Consider the following 24,467-nt stretch of genomic DNA (forward strand, 5'->3'; position numbering starts at 1 on the left):
CTTGTATGGAGCTGTGAGTAAGGATAAGTTTCTCCCCCTCCACAATTTATTCTCACAGGGGCATCTCAGACACATGCTCAGGACACTTCTCTCTTGATAACTGTTGCAGTATAAGGCTGTGCTGGGACCACAGCGGGGCTCAAAACATGCGTAAGACTTGTTACTTAAGAGGGGTAAACAAAGGCATTGCTAAGTAACAGGATCAAGTTGTTTTCAAATTTTGAAAAGCAGAAAAAAAATCCAACCACAATGATACTCTTTCAAATATTCCCTTGAGGAAATCTTCTGAGAAAAACAGCAAATCAGCTGCATACAGACAAATGATCATAGAATCACTGAATGCTTAAGGTTGGAAGGGACCCTGAAGATCATCAGGTTCAATCCTCCCTGCTATAAGCAGAGACACCTCCCACTAGACCAGGCAGCACAAAGCCTCATCCAACCTGGCCTTGAACACCTCCAGGGAGGGGGCATCAACAACCTCCCTGGGCAACCTATTCCAGTATCTTATTACCCTCATGGTGAACAATTTCTTCCTGATGTCTAACCTAAATCTACCCTCTTTCAGTTTAAAACCATTACCCCTTGTCCTGTCACTACCCTCACTGGTGAAAAGCCCCTCCCCATCTTTCCTGTAGCCCCTTCAGGTACTGGAAGGCTGCTATAAGGTCTCCCCAGAGCCTTCTCTTCTCCCAGACTGAACAGCCTGAACTCTCTCCGACTGTCTTCATAGCAGATCTTTCTAATGTCAGCTGAAAGGAGGGTCTGAAACATTAAATAAAGACTTGTGCAAACTGCTGTAGTGCAGGTTTTCCTTGGGAGGCCTGACTTCTGCCATGTGATTTGGGGTCTTTTTTTTTCTCAATGCCACATTTGCAGGATGGATTTGACATGCTCAGGAAAGGAACACTGCTTTTGTTCATCCCATCAGTCTTTTACTTGTCCAATTGCCACTGAGTATTAGTGGGAAAAATAGACCTAACGAGGTGTAAAATAATGCTCTGCTTTCAAAGACAGCGGTGAACCTCATTTCACTTTAATATTTACTTCAAAAGTGAACTCTGCTGAAACCTTGCATAATAGTGCTGAATGAGTTTGCAAGGTATTCTGAACTTATTGAAGCAAAGTTGATTCACACCTCATACACACAATTGCTTATTTGGTTGCTTACTGCCAAAACTTCTGCCAGGAGAGCCCTGGGATGAAGCATGCGGGAAGACAGAGGAAGGTGAGGCTTGACTGGATGAATTGTTAACAAAAGAGAAGTTAGTCAGCAGAAACTTAGCCTGTACCAACTTACAGTAAGCAAGAACAGTTAAACTGAAAGGTAGCTGTAGGTAGAGATTTTAATTCAATTTTGATTAAATGCTTTTTGCACCCTGTGTGACCAATTTCCCATTTTTGGCCCTTCCACTTTCTTTCTTCTTTTCATTATACTTATTTCTTTTTCACTCAAACAGGCAGCTTCCTCTCAGGCAGTGTGTGCTTGGGAGTGTGAAGTCAAGGAACCGTAGCCTCAATTAGACTAGATTTTGGAAGGAGCTTTACAGAGATTTTGTTTAGGTTTGAAAGATGAGTTTGTGGTTCATTCTAAAAGTAAAGTCTTACTAAGATTTTCACCAGGGAAGGCAAAATACAAAATCTTGACAAGGGCTCAGAAGGAAATTTTCCATAAAAACAGGTTTTTAAACAGAAGTAACATGAAATGCTTACTTGATGGAAGCAAATGTTTTCATACGGGATGTCTCTGTTTCAACAAAGATCCACTCAACCCAGAACAGCAAGTACCCTGCTTGTCAGGAGGTCCCATGGGAGATGCATGGGAGGCTTCTGTTCTAATCAACTTCCAATATTTTGCATGCGAAGTGGAGAAGCTTTAGCAAGGCAGACGTAGGGGAAGGTGTCATAAGAGCTGAAGCAATCCATCCTGCCCCCTATCTCGGTTGTTTTGGTCCTGCTGCTTCCTCACCATTCACCAGCTCTGCTGTTTACTGATTTGTGGAAAGTTCAGTTCACTAAACCAGCAGAAAATGACCCACCTTTTTTTCTGGGCTAGCAAGCTGAAGCAGTTTAACTGGGAGGTTAAACAACTATTGGAGTCAACCCTAGGCAAAGGGTGAGAATACAGTGCAAGGGGTGTAAGGAAGTATTGCTGTGAAGAATTACTGTGATGCCCCTGATTGACAGAAACTCTACAGTTAGAATAAGGTAAACCTCTGAGATCAACAATGACACTAATCCTTGCACTAATATCCTTGCACTAATATCACAGAAAAGTGATTATAAACTGACCACATAAGCAATGGATTTGACTAAAAGGCTACTTGAGGTCAGTGCCTTTATAATTCAAATAAGCCTGTAATCCCTCCGTTCCAAAGAACTCCTCTGTCTCAGCATTGCAAAAGGCAAGGTATGCAAATTTAGAACTTAAATTACCTGGGTTATTATCTGGGCTTAATCTTTACTCAGAGAGCAGGTAGCAGATGATGAACTTTCCAGGAAAGGGACTGAAACATACTGTACTTTCTATTCTCTAAGCATGCTGTGAGCACTTAAAGAAACAGATCACTCAAGAGAAGGTACATTTTGTCAGTCCCCAACCCTATACTGGATATAACAAAATCTAACACCACCCCAGTACTGATCCAACTCTATTTAACAAACTCAGACCTTTTTTTTTTTTTTTTTTTTTAAATGCTGCATAACTCCACACAAGTACAATGTCTGTTTATTTAAGTTCTGAGCAGGCAAAGTGGATTTAGCAGCATTGCCACAATGGAAGTTGCAGGGATGGGGAAGGACTGGAATGCCAGAGGTTGCTGGGTTATTCATCTTTACCCTTCATGTGTTCATCCGTTTGCAAACAAAGTAACACACAATCTGGCTGTGAAGTGCTCTTAGCCTTAGCAGAAAAGGTCTGATTTCAGTTGCCTAAATGGGGCTGTTCTAAGATCAAACCTGCTCTGAAATTTAAAGGGCATCTAGTACCCTGAACAGTTTGCAGTCAGCCCAACAAAATCTTTGTGCACTCCCTGACTTCTTCCCAGTTCCCCAGGAAGCTGAGGCGTCCCCATGGTTTTAAATGCTCATGCTGTAACTGTATCTCTCCAGGTGTTCTCAATAGGATGCATTCCTATAAAACAACCAAGGAGGTAAAGTATGGTCCAAATCTCCACAGGAAAAGAACAGAGCCAACAGCACAATCAGTTTCTGAAAAATTACTTGGTTCCTATGCCACAAGCAGCAGTCCATAAAGTATCTTGCAGAAAACCCAAACAAGCTTTGCAGCTTCTGGCTTTAGAGCAAGAACTAGATGGCCTGGGGACCTCCGACCAACATTCCAAAATGGACATTAAAAACAAAGTTCCCTCCCAGGCAGCTTAATGACCTGCAGATTTTCAGTACAGGCCATATCTGACACAAGCTTCAGAGCCTCACCTTGAGCCAGACTAAAACAGTTGTATGTTTTGACATGAAACATGATGGTCTTTCATTTGCACAAAGCACCATCCCACTGATCTGGTGTATTTCTGAGGGGGGAGGTGGAGTGGGGAGGAGCAAGGATTCCTACTCTGTTGTATTCAAAGCAGCCTCGGCAGCAAAGCTTTCAGTGTTCAAGCTCTGTACTACAGTGTCCAGCACTGCTATCACTAGGTGCAATATTTGTTTCACACTGTTACTCCAAGTAACACATTTTTAAATTGACACCCTAAGAAATGTTAAGTCTAAAACACCTGTAAAACTATGAATCCCTTTCTAGAAAGACCTTTTAATCCCTTTCTAGAAAGAAACAATGTGATCACCCTTTGGAGAGCTCCTGTGCAGTGACTGATCATCTCTATTGTTGGCATTCCCAGGGGTCACCAGGGGGTTCAGCTGCATTGTACCAGGGCAGCAGGGAAAACAAAGGCCGTCACAGCCGGCTGATTGTGCAATCTAGGAAACTAACCTGTGGGTGCCAGTAATTAAGTATCCAATTAAATGAGGCCTGAGTTTTGAGTTGATGACAGGTTTGGGAATTTGGTTTTGGTTTCTTTCTATATAATAAAAATCACTTAAGCCGCAGCTTTTAGGGGTCTAGAAAATTTCTCAAATTTTGTAAACAATTCTGACTGGAAAAATTGGAGAATTTGGACAAAATTAAAATAGATCAACTGTTTTTCAGGCTTCATTTTGAAAGAACATAACTCAAGCCTTTGTTTGAAATGTTTCCTTTCCAATATCAACTTCTGTTAAAAAATCTGAGGGATATACACTCTGCCCCAGTTCAATAGATTGAAAAAAACCAAAATCTATTATTTCTGCTTGTCAACAGTAAACTTTCCTGGACACACAAGTCCCCAACTTTGTTTCCATATACAGGTTTGGTCCCTGTAGTTCTCACAGTCCTAGCTGTGGCTACCCCAGCTTCTGGGACTAACGTGGGCCACCTGCATTTGAACACTGTACCTCTTTCTACAGTAGAAAGGCCATCCAAATATGTAAACTGGGTGAGCAGGGCAAACAGTAATATTTTGTTTGCAGTTTTACACTACTGTATCTTTTTCTGTCCCTATGTTTAACTATCTACTTTCCTATGCCCATCCCATGAGAACATTTTTCTTGTTTGTTTTTTTTTTCACTGATCTTTTTAAGATCATTTAAATGTCTGCATGGGCTTCAGGAAGTATCAGTTGGTTTCCTGAGAGTGTAGCATTATTCACTCTTGCTTGGAATGTTTCTAAAATACCTACTATCACTGCTGTAACTCTCTCATTCCCCATCATTCATTAGTGTTAAAACAGACTTGCACAAACAAACCGTAACATTGAACTAATGAGATACGGGTGGGAAGTTCCTGCAAATACAGCCTGAATTAAAGGTAGAATTTCTGCATAACTTAGATGATCTTATTCTTTATATTGCACTGAAGATGACACTGAATGACCTTCATTTGTTAATCATTATGAATTTGAAAAATACCCCACCTTATTCTTTCAGCTTATTTAGCAGACTACCTTTATGTTTTTAAATATGAAGTAAGACATTGCTATCCAAATGCTAAAGCAGAGCTGCAGGCTGTAATACATTTGATTACTTAGGTATTTTAATATTATTGTCTGCCTCCATCTGTGCAAAGTTTAAGCCTGGTACTGGCCAATACAGTTTATGAAAATTTAAAAAAAGATGGAATAATAACTGGCAGAGGAAAAAAAAATATACTGTTACAGCTTGTACAAATTATGAGAAACTCATTAAAGCTCGATCATTTGTGGATAAGTAGAAACGTTCTCAGAGGCAGAATGTCAGTAGAAATCTCATTAGTTTCAGCTTCTGAAGTCTCTCAATAACCCTCTTCACTGTGGGAAGGAGGGCAGAGGGAGGAGGGATGGACAGTCTCTGTATGGTCTCAGGCCTTTATCTGATAAAGAAAGATCAGATCACCTGAAGGCCAAGGGCATTTAGATGAAGGTCTGTGTCCTCACTCCCACCCAGACACAGTGAGGTTGCCTTTTCATTCTGGGTGCCCTACTAGCAGGCATCCTAAATGAGTGATGATGTGGGTCTCAAACTTGGACTTGTGAATAGTCTTCACAGGAGGTGGGATGGTGGCCAGGTACTCACACCCACCTCCACAGAAACAGGGGCCCAGGAGGGGGCATGAACCACTGGGGAGTCTCCCTGATCTGTTATATGTCCTGGCCAGGAGTAGGTCCTTTGGGCACAGATCTTCCTTGTATGAGAAAACAAAGGGGAAGATGAAAACTTCTGTTACTCTATCATTGAAGAAAGTACTTTTACAGAGACTAGAGTAAGGGAGTTAGGATTACAGTTCTGCTATGTACATTTCTCTGTTTTTTTAGGAGTGCAACATACTTTTTATATGTTCTATACTGTGATGATTTGAACCAAATGAGTAAAAGGAGCTGCAGGCATAGGTTTCAACGTTCCACAGTATCACCCCTCTGTGAATCCGTATTCCTGGGACTCTGCTTAAATTGCTTAAACATAGACTGTGTGGCAGGGCAAAAAAAAATCATTGACTCAAGTGGAGGTGATAGTATGGAAGTACACAAAGATCTCACGGGTAAGCCCTTTTAAAATGAGAATATGAACAGTGAAATCCTGTTCTCACGAATGCCTCCTTGAAAAGAGGTAAAAATAGAACATTTGTTTCTATATTTTATGTTTTAAAGAGACAACTTTCAATTTTTTAATCTGCATTTATTGTGTCAAGTATCCTTAACTTGGTGAGAATGGTTAACGCAGACTAAAAGACTTTGACTTTCTGTAAGCTCAAGAATAGCAGCATAAAATCAGCAAAACCTACGCCTACTAAGCTTTTGGAAAATTTCTTATGCTTTCTGAAACATGCCAAAGACCAGCTAAATATTTGGGCCCTGGCTGAACCTAAATTTAATACATTTACAACATTTTTGATTCACTCTTGTTATCCTTAGGTCATCTGTCTTTCAGTTAAATATTTCTCTTCCTGCCCATGAATGAATGAACAGTGGTGAGAGATCTATTTACAAAATACATTTTGTCAGCTTTTTAACATCTGACAATTTTTACTCATAATTCAAGAGAAAGAGATTAAAATTGCTACAGTTCTCTGGGGTAACGATAACTGGAGACATATAAGTACATTTGAGTTTTTTGGAAAAATATAAGAAAAGAAAAGGGAGAAGAAAAGGCATACAAGGAGACAAGGAACTAAAATAATAACAGGTAAACTCATCCTTCCCATAAATATGCTGCACCCAAGCTCTGTGTACAGGTGGTTTACTGACACCCAGCAGAAAAACTTGAGAATAATTGGTAGCCATCCTCTTAAATTTATGAACTTTTTCTACTACACTTCTACAGCGGCAGCTGTGAAAGTGACTTGGGGATCACACCCATTCATCCCCAGCTCTCTACACATCCCTTCCACATGGACATAATCTCTCCTAGCTTTAACCATCAAAGCTACATGCCTAAAGTTCACGGGCACTCAAAAAGGTGATTCACTGCACCCCCAGATAGACTTCCCCAGCAGAAAGGATGAACCCCTCTGAGGATGTTTCTCTCTTCCAACTGACTCTAGACGAAGCCCAGAAGGCTGTGTTAAGGTGAACAATTAGACGAGATGATCCCACTCCCTCTGATATGGTAATAGCATGTGTCTCTCTGAATTAAATGCTACCATTTCTCCACAGACACACAGAGATTGTGTGAAAGCCAGACAGAGAAATAACCTGAAAAGGATATTATGCAAATAATCAAAGCACCTCCATTGCTACAGATACTAAAGAAGAGCAAAGACTAGTGCTAAATTAGATGCTCCAGGGTTTATTTAGAACTGACACTGAGAAGATGGATTTTGTAATCTTGATAGGCATGGTGTTTGGAGGAGGACATACAAATCTAGGATTGTTCAGACACCTGGACTGTGGCTGACGAAAAGGCTGGGATCACTTATTCTGTAAGGAAGGATATGTGGGCATGACAGTGGTACACCCATCAAGAGAGAATGGTAATTCAGCCCCTGTTGGAAAACAAGGTTAAGACTCCTGATCAGATCACATAGGGATGCAATTCTTTCCTTGCAGAAATACTTTCAGCTCTTGTAACTTAATTCACTGTCTAGCTTAAGACCTGATTGTGCTGTCCCTATTTGAATAAAACTTAGTGCAAATTGTGCCTGACTTAAACTGGCAGCATTAGACCTCACTGGCATTTTGACTTAGGACTTAATCCTAAGAAGATGGGTGCTCACATGTAGCAGTTGTAGCAGTATGACACTAACTTGTCTACCATTACATCTTAAATGCTCTGGTTGCCAGTAAATTGAGTCAACAAAAGACAAATTAATGTTCTTTGCTTCATACTCAGATCAACACTGTAAAGATTTTGATGGCAATTGCTGAACATTCCAGTTAATTAAAAGCAGCTTGCATTTTTCCCTTTACTCTTAGTACTACAAAACCTGAGATAGGTTTGATAAGAGACTACAATATGAAATAATAAAAGCTGACAGATCTTCTGTATGGTTTCTTACTGGTCTAAATTTACAGCATTATCTCAATAAAAGAAAAACATGAACTATTTTAAAGTTTATTGAACCTTCTGTCATTGATAATTACCACTTGGCTAGTTTGTATAATCTAATGACATGAAACTTTTTTTTTTTCAAATAACAGTTTACAGTTTGTAATTCAACTGTGTACCACAGTTTCCAACTCCATGTAATACAACCATGATTTACATAATACTCATGTCTTCTCAGACTACTTTTGCCAAATTGCTTGTTAAAGACAGCCTTTTTTAGTTATTTACAATTAAATACAAAATAGAAAAGGTTGTCTTTAGTACTTAGAAAGAAGGGTAGAAAAATTTCTCATAAAGGAATCTGGTGAATTTTCTTACATTAATGATATTAAAATGGAAAAGGTAAATCTAATTATTTTAATCACAGGACCGATTTAAACACATTGCACCCTTCACCCTATCACTACATGCCCTTATAAAAAGCCCTTCCCAGCTTTCCTGTAGGCCCCCTTCAGGAACTGGAAGGCTGCTGTAAGGTTTCCTGGAGCTTCCTCTTATCCAGGCTGAACAACACCAACATTCTCAGCCTGTCTTTATAGGAGAGGTGCTCCAGCCCTCTGGACCTGCAGGCCATAAGGGACCACAGTGGAGCATATGTGGACCTGCACCCGTGGAGGATGCCAGAGAGGTGGCTGTGCCTGAAGAAAGCTGTGACTCTGTGTGAAGCCCACACTGGAGCAGTCTGTTCCTGAGGGGACTGCACCTTGTGGAGGGAACTCAAGTTGGAGGGGTCAAGTATGTTTTGCCCATGACCATAACTGGTGATTGGACTCTTCCTGTCCTTGCATCTGCCCACAAGCTTTCAGCTGGATTTTCTCCTCTCTACCTCACAGTGGGGGGGAGGAGTGAGCAAGTGTTGTCAGCTGGACCTAAACCACAGGAGGTCATTTGCCTCACCCAGAAAGCTCTTCCGTATCTCTGTTAATTTTGCCACTCTTCCCTGTAACAGACTCTGCAAGTAATCCTTTTACACTTTTTAATAAAATACTCTGGTTTTAGGGTGACCGGTGAACTTGTCAATATGATTTTGTTACAAACAATAAATGTCTCTTTTCTTCCCTGTTCCTGAAACTATTCAGCCTTGCTAAGAAGAAATGAAGAACTGCTCTATCACAAACTCAGTGAAGAAGTTGTCACAGGTAAAATTTAGGAATTGATTTGTTAATTTGTACTTAGATCTATGATCCAGTCAATCAATTGATAGTACCAAGTGCCCTGAAGTTTCAGGGACATAAGGTTTCAGGCAAGTCAAGTTGCTTTTGGGTTTCCCTAGTAGCAAGTGTCAGCAAGAGATGCTCACTTACAAGATGCCTTTTGGTTTTCATTTCTTTCTGACTCAGGCGAAGAGCTCCTTGTGCTCTTAGTAGTTGTTCTGATGACTTTCATACAATGGGACTGATGACAGGACAGGGGAAATCAGGGCTGATAGTGAGAGCCTGGAAAGTCAATTGCTGCACATCTGGAAGTGTAGCCAAGGGGAATTTATGAGAGGAAAACATCTGACCACCCCCAACCTTATAATTCTCTTCAACTGTTCTCTAGCACCTGTGCTGAATCATGTAGCCTTGCAAGCTGGTACATCGTAGGGGCCACATTAAGGGAATGATAGTAGGAAATACAAGAGGTGAGAAAGGAAAGGATGGGAGCTTTGATGGGGATAGAGTGGTGGCAGCATTGTGTGGTGCTGAAGACTCAAGGATACACTCATCTGGTGGAAAAAGAGATGTGCAGAGAGGAGAAATGACCTGCAGAGTCAGGGGCTCCTCAGCTTGCGTTATATTTGGCTGCTGGGGCAGCAGGGACCCAAGAAAAGCTTGTGTGCACCTGTCCCTGAGGACAGCCTCTAGCTGCATGGGAAGCTATTACAGCTTACTTCCTGGTACTAACTGCAATGTTTCCAAAGTATTGACACAACCAGTGGCATAAAATTCCACAGGCAATCTCTGCATTTCATTTAATCAGTACAGAGGCATACTGTGATGAAGCAGGGAGACAGAAGAACAGCTTTTGGAGATTCATCTCTTTTTTTGAGAGAAGCAGGAAGCTGGCACAGCAAATGATGAAGAACAGAGCTGAAGGCACCGTGCACCCTTGGGCACTCCTCTCTCTTCTGCCAGTGCAAAGATGCACTCCCAGAGCATGGTGCTTCCATGACTGTCATTTTATTGTACCCTGTGCTCTTTGATTTCCTCCATTCCACTGCCTGAGTGACATACACAACAAAAGAGACTCCATTACAGAGAAAGTGTATTGTCAAGGCATTTGTCCTTTTTTAAAAACACAGAATAAACCACAACCTTCTTCCCCTTCATGATTTCACTGCCAACACTATCACCTGAATATCACACGGCTCGCTTCAACAGTGACATGCAGGATATACCAAATATCACAGGAGGTACCTCAAAAAGCCCTCTCAGTCAGCAGTAGGAAACTCACCAGTACCAGTCCCTGGAGACCAGTGGACATGCTGAGACAGCTGATTGCATTTTCTGTGCTTATATTTCTGTTACTAAAGTGGGATTAACAGTGTTCAGTGACAGCTTTTGAGACCTACAAATTCTTCTGTTATAGAACAGCATCAAGAAGACTTATTTTCTTCTAAACTAAAAGAATCTTTCATTAACTGATTATTCCAATATAATTATTGCATTCTTAAATTCTAAAATTTGCTAACCAAATACATAGCACAACAAGCATGTTAGACACTACCAAAATATTAATAATTAGAACAAAATGGTTTCAGCTGTAGTTTTCATGGTTTACTTTGTTCCCTAAGAATTTTTGAGAAAAAAATATTTTTCCTACAACCTTTTTCACTCTCAAGTACTTTTTTAGAAAAAAAAAACTATTTTCAGTACCAGTGAAATTCATCATATTATGACAGGAAAGCAAAATTGTTTCATTTCATAAGATCTAACAGCATGAAGCTAACCCCATGGTCTCTGAGACAGAAATTCTGCCAGCTATAGACTTAAAAAGAATCAGCAGAGGAAAAGAAGTTTCTCAGATGGAACTGTTAGTCATGATATGAAGAATGTGTGTCCCCTACGGATGTTATAGCTATTTATATGATAAATCCTGATCATCACTATAGGAATTTTACAGCCGACTTTTAAGTTAATGCTTAAGTTGAAATTAATCTTCTTTTGACAATGTTTGCCTAATATTTCAGTGTTGAACAACATTTCCAGGGTTACATCTACAGTGAGCCTACTGGGCACTTTTAAAGCTGTATTCCAGACTTTGTGCTTGCTTCAGAAAGACTTCTTTTAATTCTTCAATGCTTCACAAATATTTCCTGGAAAGACAAGTACAATAAGCATTGACAAATGCTTAACAAGGGCACATTTAGATGTGCAAGTTAACTGGAATGCACATTAGGGTTAATTTAGAGCATTTGACAGGCTGTGGAACAGCTCCCTGGGAGAAAATACTCATCCTAAAATAAAATTACTTCATTCTCAGGTTCAGTACTTGAACTGTTTGGAGTCATGTAAGATAAATGCAAACAAAGCATGTTTGTTCCAGTTTGCAGGATCATTGGTCTACGCAGAGATCACAGGCTGGGGAATTCATAACAAAATGAGGGATATGAAAATACCTTAAGGTGTCTCCAAGGAACTCAAGGTTGCATAAATATAGAGTCTTTGGTTTCAAATGGCAGCAGCCCTTTCAAAACCAATGCTACATTTACACACTTCAAAGGGCTGTGCTAGGCAGAACACTGTGCTACACAGGGCACTGCATCTCCTCACACCAGAATTTCATTTTTTTATGAGGATGCCTCTCTACTATCACCAACGCATCCTTCCACTCCCTTCCTACACCCTCCTGTTCACTCAGAGGCAGCAGGAGGTCTGGGCTTATTGTCTGCGTTTGGGTGGCAGGCAACAAAAGTTGCAAACTGAAGTTCTGCAGAGAGCATTTTCCCTTCAAGAGAAAAGTGAGACATTCGACGTACTGCTCCACACCATAGTTTTGCTGACTTTATTAAAAGAAAGAGGCTGATGTCAGAAAACATGTGAAATGATCCCTCCGTATAAAACTGGTTTGTCAAGATGCAAGAAATGATCTTAGCACAAGAGTTCATTCAAACAATATTTAAAGCAAGTAACCTCTAACTCACAGACTAAAATCATAATAGAAGCAAGATGACTCAAATATACAAGATGTAGGAATTGGCTGTATAAATGCTTCCTGCTGTAGATTGCACTTCTAGACAGTTCAAAAGATAAAATCTAAAGTGGAAAGAAAAAGCAACATAATACCTCACATTACAAAACCAAATCATTCTGTAACTGCAATAAAAGGAAACATGCTATTTCACAAATTTTCTGATTAATATATTGTAAAAGCTGTATCACTTTAAGCAATTACAATCACTGCATTAAGCAAACCATATAGAAGAAAACATTGACCTAAATACAGAATTACCACAGTAATATTACGTTTTCTGTTTAAATTAGTTTTTTTTCATCTTAGCAACACAATTGGTTTTGAATGACCTTTTCAGGCAATGGACATTTCAGCTAGTTCCAGGGCAACAGCCCGTTCTTAATTTACTATTGTTTAACTTTAAGGAACACCCAGGATTAGTTAACTGAATAAATAACAGTCTGCTATTAGGATCTCTGTTTTTTCCCCAACTGTTCCCGTATGCTGTCCTGTGTTTTTTGTCTTGTTAGAAACACATTAACCTGCTATACTGACCTTCACTTCCCTCCCAGTCCCTACAACACATTAAAATTCTTTAAAAAGACAACTTGAGAGAGACTGCCTTTTGGTAAACCTCCTAAAGCGAGCTCTACAGACTGGTCTGGCATGCGTTGTGTACATGCATCTGTCACGAAAATTTGATGACAAATCATCTGTTTCCTGACAGATAGGCTGCGCTGACTTCAAATTCTCATGAAATGTCTTTGTCCACCAGGAAGACAAACATTCTCCTTTAAAGCAGTGATCATTCTCAAACTTCACTTCAGTCCTCCATTTGTTTTAGTGTGTATTATCATTTATTTGGACTATAATTTTTCTGGATCAATTAAAGACTGTCAGAAGATACATCTTTCGGATCATTTTTTGGGAAAATGTAAAGAGACAAGAGCTAATGAAAGGAATGAAGCCAAATGTTTCACAGCAATAATGCTGTTTTCAGAAGGCGAGAAATGAAGATCCTTTTTAAGACTGACCTACCCCAGTTTGTTTAAAACCAAAATGAACTTGAACTGATAAACTACTCTTCTGAGATTAACCTGAATAGTATACATTCAGCAAAACACTGTAAATCTAAACATACCTGAATTGGAGTCAAACTTTGTTTCTGACCTGCAAAATAAAATAAAAAAAGATCATAAGTTACAAGAACTGCTTTATGCCATAAAAGCCATTTGTCAGACTGATTCCCCAGCAAATGTTGTCTTTAACAAGACTGTCTACCTCCATACATTAATACTTAATGCATTTAAGGGCATTTGAACCCAAAGAACAATTACTCTCTTTAACATTTTGGGGTTTTTTAACATGTAGAGTCACAGAAAAGGTATTTTAAAAGAAAAATCACAAAATTAATGCAGAAAATAGAAGAGAAATTTAAACCAGGAATAAATAATATGCTGTGAATCCTGGAACATAGTTGTTCTTATGAAATAAATATTGTTTTCATTCATTTTCATTTTTGAAAAGTCATTAAGAGTATTTAATTTATTCATGAATGTTACCAATCTATTTTTGAAGCAGATACCGTTTCATTCATGTCATATGTATTATATCCAATGATCTGTACTTAATTGTACAACATCCTAGGAGGGTTTTGGTTGTGTGTGTCTTCAATTTACTCACTCTGCACATAGAAATAAGTGGTTTGATTTTTTTTTTCAAGTGGAAAGCAGGGGGTGGGAGAAAGGGAGAGAGGAAGGGAGCCAGACCTAAATTTTAACTTGTTTTAAAGTCTTTGCAAAAAGACAATGATGTGTGCATTATGCACCATTAGCTTTGGTCGTGCACTGCAGATTTTTCTTTTTCTAACAGTACTGTTTTCTTCTAAGGGCTTAGCACTTAGCAAATGAACCCTATAACCTGTATATTTAATAAATGGAAGAAAAAATTAGCCCTTGTGGGAACATCATGTTTCAGATATAGGTTAATAATACTTGTAAATGTAGAAGCCTTTGAAGATCTGAGTTCAACTGTGGGAAAACTTGAGTAATTACTCTCAAGATGCTGCGATGTGCTGTCAAGCAGAATTAACCCTATGACTAGGCCTATCTACACAATCTGCTATAAGACAGCATTGTCTGTATCGAGCTCTCAAACCAATTAACGGGCATGTTCCAATCAGATTTATATTGTCTACTAACAATCAGTTGTACACATGGTCATGGTTGTCACAGCAGGACACAAGGTCTGACCAGCAGGAGACCTGTTAAAGGATGTTACGTTGGCAGCAAAATGCATTTCTCCAGAAATTCTAAGGAGTAAGTACAATGTTGGATCCTTTTTACATTGCATCAGGAAGGGGACGTATTTTGGGAAGTTACAGTCCTCCTTTTTTAAAAAATAAAAGACTAAAGCTCCAGAACTAATTGCAGATTTGTTTACTTCTTTTATTTTATAAGCTTCTACGTACAGGTACGTGTAGATGGAGTTTACATGTACTCTATGTATTTTATATAATTGGCACTGTAATCCTGTTCCAAAGATCTGTGCTACAGCAAACAAATACCAAATAATTCATGATATAAAAAATGAACACGTTCACACTGTTAGTTACAGTGAAAGCCATCAGAAAGGAAACAACTCCCTTCTCCCTTCCTGTTCATTCTCCACCTTCCCCCAGTGCTCACCATCTTTTATGTCTTAAATAGAACTCTCAGGTGGTGAAATTTATCTTCCTAATTGTTTTTTATGAAGTATCACCAAAAGCACTGAACAAAGGAAGTACGTTGCTAACATGCCTTCACCAATGCCACCACCAATAACTGCACAGGGCACCAGCCCATTCTCCTCTTGGGCAGTGTATTTTAACTGGTATTAATGCCCAGCAGGATAAAGTCCCCCCTAGGCACCTGTGAAAGGTGCATGCTGGTGACTGGGGGAGTTCCACTGAGTTCCAGGTAAAGCCACTTACTCAGTATTCTATTTCCTATATTCTCTTCAAGTTGCAGTATATCTGTCTAGACTGTTCTAGGCTCTCCTGCTCATCACTGCATCAGCAACACCTCACTACCTGCATAGTCAGAGGCAACGTACGAATCTTACCCTCAGAATCTGTTTTTCTGCACAATCAACTTCTTGCTGCTAATATTCTAGATACTTGACACTAGTTGTCAAACAAAGACCCTGGTTCTCAGCCTGCATGGTTTGGCATGAACATAAGCACAGCAACTTGCAGCATCAACAAACTGGCCCAGGGGACAAGATGGCAGAGAGTATGTGGGGAGAAGGGTCACAAGGGTCACTGGGCACTGTAATGAGTGCCAAAGCTCCAAAAAGCCATAAATTACTGGACAACAAATCAGGAAAGTGATACAGGGTAATCAATGAATAGAACTTTGTCTGGCAACAGCAGAATAGCTATGAAAGAAAACACAGCATGGGAGGTAGTACTAGAAGTCATTGAGTGGAGAAGGGTCACCTACATTATGGTCACCATGTCACCTTGAGAAAACAATGCAAAATTTAGGACACAGTATTACAGAAATTGTTAGAGATCCTAGAAGGGCACAGAAAAAAGGGAAGAAAATAATGAAGTATCTTTGGCATTGCAAAAAAGCAACAACTAGTAGATGTGAGACAAGCACTCTGCAAGAACATAAAGCCATCTTGACTGTTTCAAGGAATGATAAAGCTTCCACTAATTTCAATGGAACTAGCACTTTCCCCCTACATCTTCTAACATTTATACCTTTTCCTTGACAGTATGCTAAAAAAGGTATCAGAAACTGGTTGCACTAGGTGTTAAAAATAGGCAAATAAAAAATGGCCAGTAAATAGTATAAAATTAAATGCTGAAAGTATGTTCTAAAGGGATGTTCTGCTGCACACAAAAAATATTAATTCTGACTCCTTCATACTTTCCAAACTACTTTAACTAGAAGGAAAAAATTATCTGTACATTGTTTGCTATCATTGTACAAACTCTGATACCCAACCTAAGCATCCTACCAAACCAGATGCACCTTACAGAAACAGGCACTGACTTCACAAGCTGCCTTTTATCATGTATCACACCAAGGGGGGAAAAAACCTCAGAAAACAGAGAATAGCTTTGTGCATATTTTCTCTACTTTTGCCCCACAGGGGTATTCTGAAAGTCAAGGAATCATTCATAAATGGAAAGGAGTCTATATGCATTAGGAGAGCAAGAGGAAAAATATAAAGTGCTTCCCATTTCCAACTGTGATATGGCTCAAATACACACAACACATGGCAATACAAATGGCAATACAAATCTACTAACACATGTTATGCACAATATGCAAGGCAACAGTGAGCTACTAGAAAGGTTTAGCTAAAGACAACCCTTTTTTATGAAGTCCTTATTAGGCTTATTCAGATTTTGCTGAAGCCCAACACTAGGAACAACCTTTGAAAGCTCCACAGCTCTCTCAGAAAGCACCTGATGAAGCCTTTGCAGTTCTGATCCTTTTGTTTTTACACTGAAGGAGTCATTGACTCCTTTTTGCCTTCTTACACCTTTGTATTGGCACTTTATACCAGCTTGTTCCTTTGCAAAGTTTTGCTTCAAGGATGCTAAACTCAACACTGGTAGGGGCAGACATTCAAAATACTACTTCCCCCTGAAAAGAACTTCAATTGACTAAAGATCTGTTGCAGTTGCAAAGATGACACGTGCAGCTTTGGTACATCTTCATTTTCAAAGAACTTAATTCCATATTGGCACGGGCAATTTGCTGAAGAGACAAGGATCTAGCAGGCTCCTGATGCAACCCAAGACAACCAATGTCCTGGATCAGGTGACTGAGCCGAATATAACTATTCCTCTCTTTCCCACTTGCCACCAATAGTACAGAAAATACCAAGTTGGAGTATCAGCATTCTTGGCTCCAATACTGCTAGCAAGCTGGAAAAGGCCAGGGCAGAAACGCTCAGTTGTGAGCATGTCCCTGGACGCTGTGTTGGCCTGTGTCATGTCCATGCAAACTCGCCCTCTCTCCTAGACAAGGCCTGGGGAAGCTGCAGGGGAGGCTCAGGCCAGGGACCATTCCCCACAGGCAGGATGAACCAGGTCACTCTGTTTCAGAGAAGAGGAATTTAGGCTAACAAATTAAAGGCATGTCTAGGCACTTACCCTTAGGGCCAGAGAAGTCCGTGTCCACTTTATTTTCAAGTATGGATACAGCCCTTCTGAAAATGCAAAATACTATTTGGAAGCGGACACTGACCTTACTCACGAGCCCAAGCTCCAAATACCAAGGCAAGACTTCAGAAATAAACATACAGCACTATTACAATGTAAAAATTAATACCTGATACAACTATCTAGGAATTTATGAGACCTGAACCATCAATGCATTTGAAAGCCCCTAAGCATTAAGAATCAAGTAGTTTCTTGAGCAGCAGAAGGAGCAAAAGCTGGGCTTGCTGCTGCACTGTAGCCAGGGATCAGAACCTGTGGTGCCTAAGGTGGCAAAACTACTTGCAGATACTTCCCAGAGCTGGGTATTCATAATGCCTCTCTCTCTTTCACCCTCATGTGGATTCTCTGTTATAATACAATAACATATATATTATTTACAATAATATTATCTGGTGTAACCTAATCGTATAGTTGAACTCTTGTTCATGCCTCCCCTCAGAGAGGGCTCGACTGTGATCCCTCTTCCTGATTCCATGAACATTTTAAGAACTTAATATCTTTGAAGTTTAACAACTTCTCCCTTGCCAGATTTGGCTGAAATTGGCAAGTAGATTAAATGATGCAGTTTGATCAGGAAAGAACTGACATGCAAACAGTATGATGCTCTAAACCTTACTTCCTTAAGGAGCCTGGTGAAAGATGTATTTTTAATCTTACTTTCCTAGACTACAGAAAAAAGACTGATTCACTGTTGATGAATGCTGTGACAATTTCTGTTCTGCACACTGATGAAAAGCCAAATTCAAAAAGAGCTTTTAAAATCACGTCAGTCAATGAGCAGTCTCTGGGTAAGTTCTGTCCAGAGTTTATTTTAACATGAGAGCTATAAACAGATAAATATAGAAATCTATGGCTTCTGCAGTCATAATCCATAACAATCCTCCCTACCTGAATTTTACTGCAGGTACACAAACACACACACAGAGTAAAGAATAAAGTAGGCTAAGACTAGCTGAAAATTAGTTCTTCCAAGCAGGGTGACTGATGAACAGTCAATACAAAGGACTGATTTCATACAAGGGGAAACTATGTATCAGACTTAAAAATTTAGAGAGAATCCATTGAAATTTTACAGGGAAAACAGCAATTAAATTCTTAGTAAAATCAGTGGCAGTTACCTATACATATCTATAGGATTATGGGAACCTTTGCATTTACTTCCTCTTATTTCTAAGTACCTTCAACAAGGATTTGCAGTTCAGCCGTGCTCAGCAATAAGTAAATCAAAACAATTGCAGAGGCTTGTCTCAATGACATCTTGAAATACTTAAGAAGTTACATTTGAAGTCCCCTTTTCCTTAATTTTTGCATCCTAATGCATTTCTCCTAGGAAATCTATATCAATATTTACCTTTTGGAAAGGATACTTGTACTAATGTTCTCTGTCTAGCAAACTATGAGATCCTCCATATTCCTGTACTTGTTTTCACTGCTGGAGATGGTATTATCCAGAGAACACAAGCAAAAGGAAATCTCAGGTTTGCTGCTTGTACTGGCTTGTAGCTGGCAGTCTCATCTGACCTCCTCCCTGTGCAGCCAGTGACCCTGGCCTGCAGTAATTCAGGCAGTGCCTCACTTTGTGGGCAGTAAGCAGCTCAGTACAACAGAGCTGATCTACTGAAAAAACAAGACCAGGTGGCTTGTGGATCAAGGGAAAAAATGAGACGAAGTGTTTTTTGTTTTTCAAACTTGCTCTTACTCTCCTAATCCTTAACATAAAAATCTTTCCGGACTTCATTGCTTAGATGAGGGTAGTGAAATGAACGTTCAGCACCAGCCAAGAAGGTGCCATTTAGAGGATATTAAAACCCACCCATGAGACAATTAGGAGTGCAGCATCATTTGCTATAATGACTGACTGCAGTTCCTCTATGCCAGATTCACATCCAGTGAGAGGAGATTTCCCCCAGGAGCCGCCCGGCAGCTCCACCCAAGGGCAGCACTATGCTGCTCTTTTCTCCATGGGGCTCTTGAGAACCAGGAGGACATAGTCCTGTTACAAATTACCACAGAAATCGCTATTCACCAGGTCAAGCTCCAGTGATGGCCCCATGCTACAGCTGTGGAAAGGTGTACATAGCTTAGCACATTTTCAGCACTCAGGTATTATATAGGATTGGATCTGGATTCAGCATTCAGGTACTTTCAGATGTGGAAGACACCATGGGCTGTATTCACAAAGCAACTTTACTGCAGGGACTGCAGTAAATACGACATCCATATTGATGGTCATCCTCAGAGGTGGATTAAACCTCCAGATTCTAGATGGCTCTGAGGAATATGAGCACTCTCCTGTGTTCATTTTTGGTGAGGTAATTAGGCATGCATACCAATTTGTCATCCAGGAGTGACACAGCAGACTTGAAACATGCTGGTTTCAGTCAAAAACTGATTAAGCAAAAGGATGTCAATGCTCAATGATAACAACTTCACTGATTTTTAACTCCACTACCCTTTTCTAGGGGACAAAAAACTTGCAAGTTTTAAGATTCTCAAGCTTCTTGGAGCTGCACTAGATCTATTAAAAATCTGAGTTTGGATGAGAACTGTTTGGTAATACTGCCTGCTGACTGATTCCTGCACTGACAAGAGCTACCATACTCCAAACAAATTTTATTAAATAGAAGCTGTTGTTTTTGACATGCAAAATTACAAGTTCTCTAAGAAGACTAAGAGTCAGAGTGGATGAAGTTGCTTAGGTAGCCCTACTAGATGCTATTAGATTACATTAGATGCTACAGCAGTTACTTCACACGGCTCTCCTAGAGAGATAGCCAGTGTAGAATTGTCGTTCAGCCTGCTCAAAGGATATAAAGACTATTAAGAAAGCCTAAAGATCATTAATTAAGCACTCAGAACTGGGGCAAGGAAATTCCTTGCATAGATCTAGCCTGGTGACTGAAATCCTCCCTTGCTGTGAAGCCAAGAATGGTATAATGCTAATGGCACTGCAGTATTGCCCAGCCACACTTTGCTTTTGTCATTATTTTCTTTTGGATGTCTGAGAGATGTTGAGAAGACCTGACAGTGTTCAGCAAAAATCAAATGAAAACATGACATGAATAAGGGTCTCCTAGTGCATGTTCAGAAGAGCCAACGCCATGATCAAGAATTCCTTGAAGGAAGCAATAAAGGCAGCAGTGGGTGATTTATGAAGCCTTGACCATTTATTCCTTGGCCCTAACAACTGAAAACTGACACAAGAAGATATTTCTTTTTTTAAAAGAAAATAATTCTCCCAGGCCCCCCCAGTTCCCATCTATACCACACCTTTCTCACACATTTCTGCATATGGTAAAGTACATGACTGGGGTTCGTTATATATGGAATAGCTCCTCTGCTATGGCACCAATGTGAGTTGTGGATTTCACTCCGGTCTGTTCTAACCATCCCTTGCCATGGCTGTGGACAGAGTGGTACTTCTGCATAGCATACAAGAAAATGCCTTCAAAATTGAACACGGGTGCAACCTTGCAAATACACTTGTCCCCTATAACACACACTAAGGATTCAAGTGGTGCAGGTGGCACGCTGTGAGCTGATACAGGAACAGAAAACCTTGCCACAGAGGCTGTCCAGCCATGTTAAACACGGCTTACAAAAACCTAACACGAGCAGGTATAGTTGATAAGCACGATAGGTTTTTCTTTGGCTGATTAGCTTTCTATCAGATCAATCTGCTGCATCGAGACACGCTCCAGCCACATCAGGTGAGGTCCAGTGAAGGAGAAGCTTTGAAAAAGCACCCTAGAGACTGGTGGGGGGAGCAGGGCTGTTCCTTTTAGCTTAAACCTGCAGCTAGATTGGAGTAAGTGTAACACAAAACCACATAAGGGCTGGCTTGCAGGAAAAGAAGGTCCTTGAGATCAGTTTATTGTCTCTCTCATTTATTGCTTTCTTTAGGCAGCTGCACTGGGATGTAGGAGACTGTCTGGTGTGAAAGTTCAGGGATGGAATAATTAGATTCAATGACATGATTATGGATTTTATGTGTGAGGCACCTTTGATTGTGGAAAAAGTTAAAGCATGTTCTCCATAAAGCTTGGGAGGTTTCTCATAACACTAGTACAAGTAGGTAGATGAAGAGATGTTAAATTTGTAATTGTTTCTTTTATCTTTCCTGTGATAGAGCCAGAGTTCTGTTTTAAAGACGTACCAAAACCCAGGTCTTTCATCTGGAGTGCAAAATTCATGTGTTCCCTGACCTCATGTGTCACATGGTAATGAAACAACGTAAATCAGAAATGTTAAAAGTTGAAGTTTGTTAATATTACTGCTGAAGCTCCAGTCTCTTTCCCATTTAAACTGACAGGTCCATAGTCCAAATATATATATTTACAGATTAGAATGACACAAAGAAAAAAAATTAATGGACACCCAATGAAAAACAAATGGAAATGTAAGTTTCAGATTACTATCTGGAAATTAAAAGAAAACAAAAAAACACCACAAAACCAACTTGTCTTTCTTTGTATCATACTATCACCTTACTTCCAAGGAAATACCTTGGTGATTTACATTCTGTGGGGGAAAATTAGTAAATAGCATATATTTTGCATTCTCTTATGTTTCCTCTCAAGCTGTCACCCAGATACAGGAATGTATCTTTCTTAGTTGTGTAAGACATTATCTACTGATATTTTGGGGTCAGTAACCAAAATAAGATGGACCCCTGTCAGCCTCTTCATTTGTTCCTACCCTTGCCAGCCACTTCAGAACAACTGGCTGAATCTGATGTAGACCAGAGGTGGCAAGAACTCGCAAAGCAACACAAAGACTTTGGGGAGACTGGGCTAAGGCCAGCCCAGCCTTGGGACACAATCAGCAACATGTAGTTTTCAGTTGGCCACTGGCCTGGGATTTATGAATTATAAAAAGCAACTTCCCCCTTTCCCTCTCTCTCCTCCATAAAATCCACAGGGAGTCTCAAAGTGAATCTGAAAATGAGGACATTTCCATATAGCTCATTTCACATAGAGAAACCCAGCTCATTAACTCATACTAGTCAAGACTTTGCCAAAGCATAAAGTGCACTTGAGATAATCAGAGGTAAGTTTCATATTGCAGTTTTGTCCTATATTAAATGGATTGTGAAAGCAACTGGAAACTAGTTCACGTTCACTTATGGGAACTACTGCTGTACAAATCTCACTCCACAAAAAACCCCTACTCTTTCTCCAGCAGACGACAGAAAGGAAGCCAGTCTTGAAGGCAGAAGGTGAAATCTTGGTTCCATTGTATTAGACGGCCAGATTTTAATTGAATTCAACAGAGCCAAGATTTCCCCCATAAAGATTTACCAAAAGCAAGCAGGGGAATGTCTACATTGCAGAGCAGAAATCCAGGTAATGGAGACTTCAGACTCCCACTTTGTACCCTCTAGCCAAGAACCACAGTAACACATGACATGAGAATATTGCCTTGGCTGAGTTCATAACAATCAGCTTTCCAACTCAAAAGATTCACAGTTTTACTGAAGTTTCTACAGGTAATCTTCCTAATATAAGGAAGGAGAATCAAACATAACAGAGATTAAGTACTTCTTTCATCTTTACAGACAGTCTCTTGAGAACCATCACTGCCACATCTGGTGATTACGGAGCTACATCAATTTTATATTCCTTTCTAACCTATTATTGACCCATTTTTTCTATCATTAGTACTATCCTTATCATCCCGCTTTGTGTTGCTCTAAAGGTATCTCTTCAAGTGAGAAGGCTGAGTCAGTGTGAACTGAGGGATAAAAAACAAGCAAAAATCTGACATTCTCCATCAGAATGAACACAAGCAGCCAGAAACGAGAAAAAAAAATAAAAAATATAAACAACAACTGAATTAATCCAGAACAATGCAGTCATTGAGAGAATTCTATCAGCACTGCTTCTAGCACATTTGTGATCTGAATTCTCACAGTACTTCTAGAAAGTAATTTTCATGGAAGACACCATAGTAATTTCTTTCTTAATCCTTGCCTCAGTTCCTAGCTCAGCACTCCATGAATGCTAATTGGGATGCATGAAAATTCAGTAAGTAATGCAATTTTCCTGGCCTTTGTTTTTGTAACTGCTTGAATTCTAAAAAAAACATCTACTTTTTTTCTCCATTATCTGACACAACGCTGTAGCACTGATGCAGCATCACTGCCTGAGATCCAGAGCTTAAAGCTACCTGTGAGTAATGATAAGAGTCAAACTCCTATCTATCAGTGCAGTGAAAGACTGTGTTACAATTACTTGGCCTGAGTGTACAAGAAGAGGGGAAAAAAACCAATTACTACTTCTTACAGTCAATTACTTATTTTACCAGAATATTATCTTACTATATTTCTTACTTACTTATTGTTATTTACATTGCTTCTCATGTATCCCTTGTCAATTTAAACTACTTAAATGATCTTATATGATTATGTAAGTTCTGGCATATACACAAGATTACACAACACATAAACTAAGAGACAGAAATCCGAAAACTTTATTTAGCATACTCACTTGAATAAAGGAGTCCCACAAACAACACATTTGTATATTCCTTGAGCTTTATGATGTGTGTACTCCCCCTCAAAGGCACTGGGAAAACAACAACACTACATTTTAAAAATTAATAATGGAATTTGGGTGTTTAAACATTTTTAATTAGCTAAGACTTCAGAAAAAAGTTACAGAAAAAAAAAAAAAACATGCCGTAATTTAAAAGCTGGCAGTTGTTTTTTATTAAAGGCAGCAAATAAAGTAGGCACAGGAAAATGGGAATGTTAGTGTGCCTCAGGTGTTATATTCAGTGAAACGGAAGCAAGTCATCCCACAGTTCAAAGAACAGAACAACACCAACAACGAAAAGGGAAAAACTGGAATCTTCCCCAGTTTGGCTAAGTGAATTTTTTTATGAAGATGGATTGTGTGACATGTAGCTCAACCCACGGCGCTTCCCAAGGCCAGTCGAGAGGAAAGGCGGCAGCGGCGGCCCTGCTGCCCAGGCAGAGGAGCGGGGCACATGGGTGCCTGCCACTGGGTCAGGC

The 24,467-nt window shown here is 39.8% G+C and overlaps 1 protein-coding gene across 4 annotated transcripts in view; it reads right to left on the reverse strand.

Moving 5' to 3' along the window:
* Nucleotides 1-24,467, reverse strand: part of MSRB3 (methionine sulfoxide reductase B3) — an 80,230-nt gene that overhangs the window by 21,297 nt on the left and 34,466 nt on the right. For all 4 annotated transcript variants that reach the window (XM_051639595.1, XM_051639575.1, XM_051639606.1 and 1 more), the window contains exons 4-5: nucleotides 23,941-24,018; nucleotides 13,370-13,398 (exon numbers count right to left, since the gene is read on the reverse strand). In XM_051639595.1, the coding sequence (XP_051495555.1) occupies nucleotides 13,370-13,398; nucleotides 23,941-24,018 (107 nt within the window). The remainder of the gene's footprint in view (nucleotides 1-13,369; nucleotides 13,399-23,940; nucleotides 24,019-24,467) is intronic.

This window comes from Apus apus, chromosome 1 (genome assembly GCF_020740795.1).
Source record: "Apus apus isolate bApuApu2 chromosome 1, bApuApu2.pri.cur, whole genome shotgun sequence".
In the NCBI taxonomy this organism is placed as follows: domain Eukaryota; kingdom Metazoa; phylum Chordata; class Aves; order Apodiformes; family Apodidae; genus Apus; species Apus apus.